Here is a 5,000-nt window from a genome sequence, read left to right on the forward strand (position 1 = left end):
CCCATAAGAAGTAATGTTGCAAGTAGGTGACGAGAATATACTGATGGTTTGTGAGTTAGGGTCGAGTTGATTCCCGCTAAAGCGTCGCATTGACGTGACAAAAGTAATTTGGGATAATCATTCATTTGATGGCAATGGAGCAGATAAATTAATATTCAAAACATTACGCATGAATAAAGATCACGTTTGTTAAATATTTGCATAGCATTCCCGGCAGTTGTCTGACTTCGGCGTCATGGTCGTGGTCGTCATACTCACAAAGATTCGCTCTGACGAAGGGCTAACGCTCGAAACGTCAGCTTTTAGAATCTCTGTACGGTGGCCAATTTACATTATCAACTCCGTTGATAAAACCAAATTTTTGTATACTACTTCCCCACCGACGCAGCACCACAGTTTCTTTAGAAACTACCCCCTTCATACTCACGAAGAGTAGGCGCAAGCCTTACAGCCGGTAAAACAGGCCGTGTTAATCACGTGGCAGACATCACTTTCCCTTCCTTATTTTCTTATGAGAAATGGATTGTTTAACACCCTTTGATCCTCTCGAAACAAAGAGAGGCTTTCGAGAAATGTTGAATGTTGGCCATATCAACAGACTGTCTCTTATGCCAAATATTTGCTTAAATCTGATTGCGCGACGGAAAGTTCCTGAAATATGTATATTACAATGAACATTTGAAATATTTTTGTCTTGAAAACTAAATTTAGGTTTCTGCTTTATTTAAAATTTTGTATAAATATTTTTATCATGGTACACCCTCTTTTTATTAAAAGAAAAGTGATAACATTTCAATCGGGCAGGAAACAGATGCAGAATCGTCTCCTGGAACTACTTCAGTTTTAGACGTAAAAAAAAAAAAACAACGGAAATGTGGAGTATTTTGGGTATTTTTTGAAACGATTTAGAACTCAGACTTTAAGGTTGTCAATCTCAAAAGATCACACGAAGACTCGTTTTATGTACTCAAGTCAAAAGCACTTTATTTAAATGTCAAATCTAACGTATCTTTGTCCATTAATTGGATCTCTTATCACAGTTGTGGTCAGACTCTGATTGAATAAAAAATTCATCAACTATTACGAGGAAATAAATAATTGAAAAGTTGTAAATGGAAAACTGACTGAAGCCAGATGTGTATGAGTTCATAGACAAAACACCGAGTAGTATTTATATTCGCCTCCTTGTCAATAACCCAGCTTAAACCATTCACGGTGGGCTTGAAAACGCGTACTAAGTTAAAATTCTCATCCTGTTTTCCTTGGAACAATTAGACTGGCCTTCTTTGCTTTCAGTTATGCTATAAGCAATGTAGGATTTTTCAAAAAAAAGTCACGTGCAATTCCCGAGCGGTAAAACCCATATGGGACTTGGAAATTGCCTGCAATGTAAATACTGAACGAGTATTGGCCGGTCACTTCAGTGTTGTATCTGTGCTTGAATTCACGTCCGGTCATACCCATATTCATACGTTATTGACAACGCTTTGAAAGTTTCTGAAGTTATTTGTAAGTTCCAGAATCTCGTGACCAAAAAAATGCCAGTTTGACCTGCTCGTTTCGAAACAAACGATTATTTGTGCCATGGCGCAAACTGAAACCGGCGTGGTTGAAGTTTTTTCAGTCTTCGTATTGTCGGGTTTAGTAACTTTGGTTTTTACTGACAGTATAATTTTTTCGTATAAATGTTACCTGGTCTGTCTAATAAGTGTAATAAGCTTATAAGACGAATTCATCGTCAGGGAGGGGAGAGAATGGTAGCGTTAATCCAAGCTCGCATCCAATTTATTGGCTTGAAATAGTTGTCGTTGATCCATGGTTTTTTAATTCTAATTTTACATCGTTGATATTTGCAAGTCGATCGTAACACTGCCCACTCGTCCACAGCGTGTAACAGGTGTAACCGGATTGCATCATTTTCCCGCCAATGCATGCGAGCATGCGTTTACTTGTCAACAAATCATCGACGCGTTCATTCATTGAACTTTCATAGCGACATTTCATTTTGCTCTTTGATTAAGGAGGGGTTCACGTACCAAAAAAGCTCTGAAGTTGTCTGATAGAAAGTATTTAGGTTGTCTGCGTCTCGTACGGGACGAAAAATGAATATTCTGCCAATGGCAATGGTCGTGGTGTTCTTGTGTGTTTTGCTCGCTGTTAATGTTACTGTGGCTACTAGTACTTCCTCTGGCAATGGTAAGTTGAAGGTGGTCAAACCACGTGTATTCAGACCTTTAGTCGTACCATTTGAAGTTGTTGTATCGTCACTGACCTTGTGGTAAAGAGTGAGTGATATATAAATCCAAAGAGCTATCTCATCCTCTTCATAGTAATTTACGTGAAGGCAACGTCGCCTGTTGAACAGTGTAAGATGCGGCGAATTTGTTTATTTCTTCCCAAAGTGCGGAAAAATATTTGATACTGATTGAAATCTTCATTTTCGTGTAAGGCAACGTTTTAGAAATTTCTCTTCACGTTTTTTGGAATATTTGTTTTTTTTTTACAAATTATTTCGCGGGCTTATTTCATTCATGCGTGGCAGGTTATGACGAACATCATTTGTAATTTTTCGTCTTTTGCGGTTTTTCTTAGAAATGTTTAGTCATCTTACCAGACAATTTCTCCCGAAAGCTCTAAAAGTCGAATCGAATTTTCTAGATATGAGAACGAGACTACGAGAACGAGAGCAAATCACTGACTTGGTAATAAATTGGATCGGCGGAATAGCAAATATTTTCCACGTGGGGGCGTTCTCTGACGCAGTTCATTCATGGCGATACAGATTTAAATATTGTGCTTTTTCGAAAATGGTTGGCGCCCTCCAAGGGTTAGTTAAGACAGTTTAAAGAAATCACTTAAAGAAATCACATGGGATTAATATTGCAAACACTAAATTATATACTAGCATCAACGGAATGTGTGTACTGAGTTTGATGATTTTTGGTTACGTGTAATTTTGCTGGTTGTACGGGAACTTGTCGGAAGTGTGAATGAACGCAACCTTCGCCCAAGTGACCAGTCTAGATTCACAGTGTAAGCTAAACGAGAAGTCATCTGTTAGATTACAAGCCTGCGCCTGAAAGCAGCAAGTTTTAAAATACGCCTCTACAGTGAGTTACCGGTATTCGCGAACTCACTTTAATACGCGAGGTTTGCTTCAATTCAAAGGAAACCGGATCGAAACTGCGGCTTTCAAATTCCTCACACTTGTTTATGGTAATCCGCTCGGAAAATGTTTTACAAGAATGATCACGAGTTGAACTTGGCATTCCGGAAGTCAAATATTCTAATCAGAATGTATTTGTGCGCGTGCTATTGCATCAGCTCCTAATGGTCGCGATTATAATTTAACGGTTTTTGTTTACGCTGGTACCTGTGGCTTAGTAAATCCAACCTTAAATTTCTTACAAACTCGACACATTAAATACCACAATGATGGCTCCATCCCTCCCAATCTTTGGATTCAAGCCTCTGGGTTCCACGCTAAACAGAGAAACGCTGAGAAGTTTCACTTGATCTGTCTCTTCTTTGATTGATCTGGACCCCAGTCTTTTGCCCATTTCCAATAATGGGAGGTAGCTAAGCTGTATAAGCATTTGTCGATTTTTGAACTGCTGCTGTTTCTGTTATTTCTGTTATTAATGTGGATTCTTCTCCAGGAACGTATCATTGTGCAAATGGCCAGTTTACCTGTACAAATCGAAGGTGTATACCAGTTCGGTGGAAGTGTGATGGCTATGATGACTGTGGGGATCATTCAGATGAAAATGGCTGCAGTAATTTATGTGTGGTTCCATAAAATATCGATACCCGCCCACAGCTGGTTTTTCGAGTTTGACCCCCCATCCCACTGGTTTTTCCGTTACTGTTGGATTCTCGTTACTCCCCCCACCCCCTTTTTTTTCCATGATTTTTCCACTTGGTCCCCCATACCCCTTGGAAAAAAGGAGACTAATAAGAGCTGTAATAAAAAATTTCATTCTCCCAAAAACGACTGTGGAAATTCTAGACGTATTCACAGACGCTTTGAAATGTTCAAACTAACAACTGAGCTTATTTAACCCTTTAATGTCCTGGCAACGAGCTGACCGTTACTCTGTTCAATTAAAAGAAGTAAATTCATTCTAAAATCAAAAAAAAGAACTGAAAGTTGGCGCTATTTTAAGTCTATCGTATACGTTTTATAACCCAGTCGAAGTTTAAATTTATGTGTTGCAAATTACGTTGCACACACAGGAAACTATTTATTGCAGAGTTATTTTTGCTGTCACAGCGAAACTCGGGAAAATACCTCAGTGCTAATCTCCATGATATTTTTTTATGTTGCGGGTGTAATTTTTATCCACAGTAGTATAATTTGTGAACCATACTGTTTACATTATTTTTCGTGTGTGTTGCTGTGAACTGACTTCGCTTATCAGCGGGAATCATAAGCCGTCACGCAACATGTTTTTTTCAACACCTGTTTATCAAATGTCGCTTAAATTTTTGTCTTTCACCAAGAACACTTCAATAAAGTTATACACTTTGTCTCTGCACTTTTTTTCACAAAATTGAAGCCATAAATCAAGGGTGCGGCTTATCCATGGATACATCTGTGTTTGGAGTTTTAAAAAACCTAATTAATATTCATACAACTTCTTAAGATCTCAGTAACGAAATATAAAAGAAACTGGGAGCATGTTGCTGTTGTTCATTGACTTTTTAATGAGTGGTGGCTCCTTAAGGAGCCGTTTGTGTCTTCGAGTGTTTATCGGTGAATCTTGCTCTGCAAGAGTTCTTTCAAGCGATTAATTTTCGCTTTACTCGAACAAGTAAACACCAACCTACAAGGAATCTCCATTCCTCCGCACAGCTGTTTGCAGTGACATCTTCGGCCAGTCACTTCCACGCAAATCTTTCCGCCTCGTGCGATAAAATACCACAAAATTCGCCAGTACTGCCGATTTTGTCAAATTCACAAAAGTCACCAAAATCGCCAATGCTCACCGAAGTGGTGT

The 5,000-nt window shown here is 38.7% G+C and overlaps 1 protein-coding gene across 1 annotated transcript in view; it reads left to right on the plus strand.

Moving 5' to 3' along the window:
* Window positions 1-5,000, plus strand: part of LOC138042624 (very low-density lipoprotein receptor-like) — a 99,578-nt gene that overhangs the window by 54,453 nt on the left and 40,125 nt on the right. Inside the window, 2 exon segments of the mRNA XM_068888579.1 lie at window positions 2,122-2,196; window positions 3,660-3,776. Coding sequence (XP_068744680.1) covers window positions 2,122-2,196; window positions 3,660-3,776 — 192 coding nt within the window.

Source organism: Montipora capricornis, chromosome 3 (genome assembly GCF_036669925.1).
Source record: "Montipora capricornis isolate CH-2021 chromosome 3, ASM3666992v2, whole genome shotgun sequence".
Classification (NCBI taxonomy): domain Eukaryota; kingdom Metazoa; phylum Cnidaria; class Anthozoa; order Scleractinia; family Acroporidae; genus Montipora; species Montipora capricornis.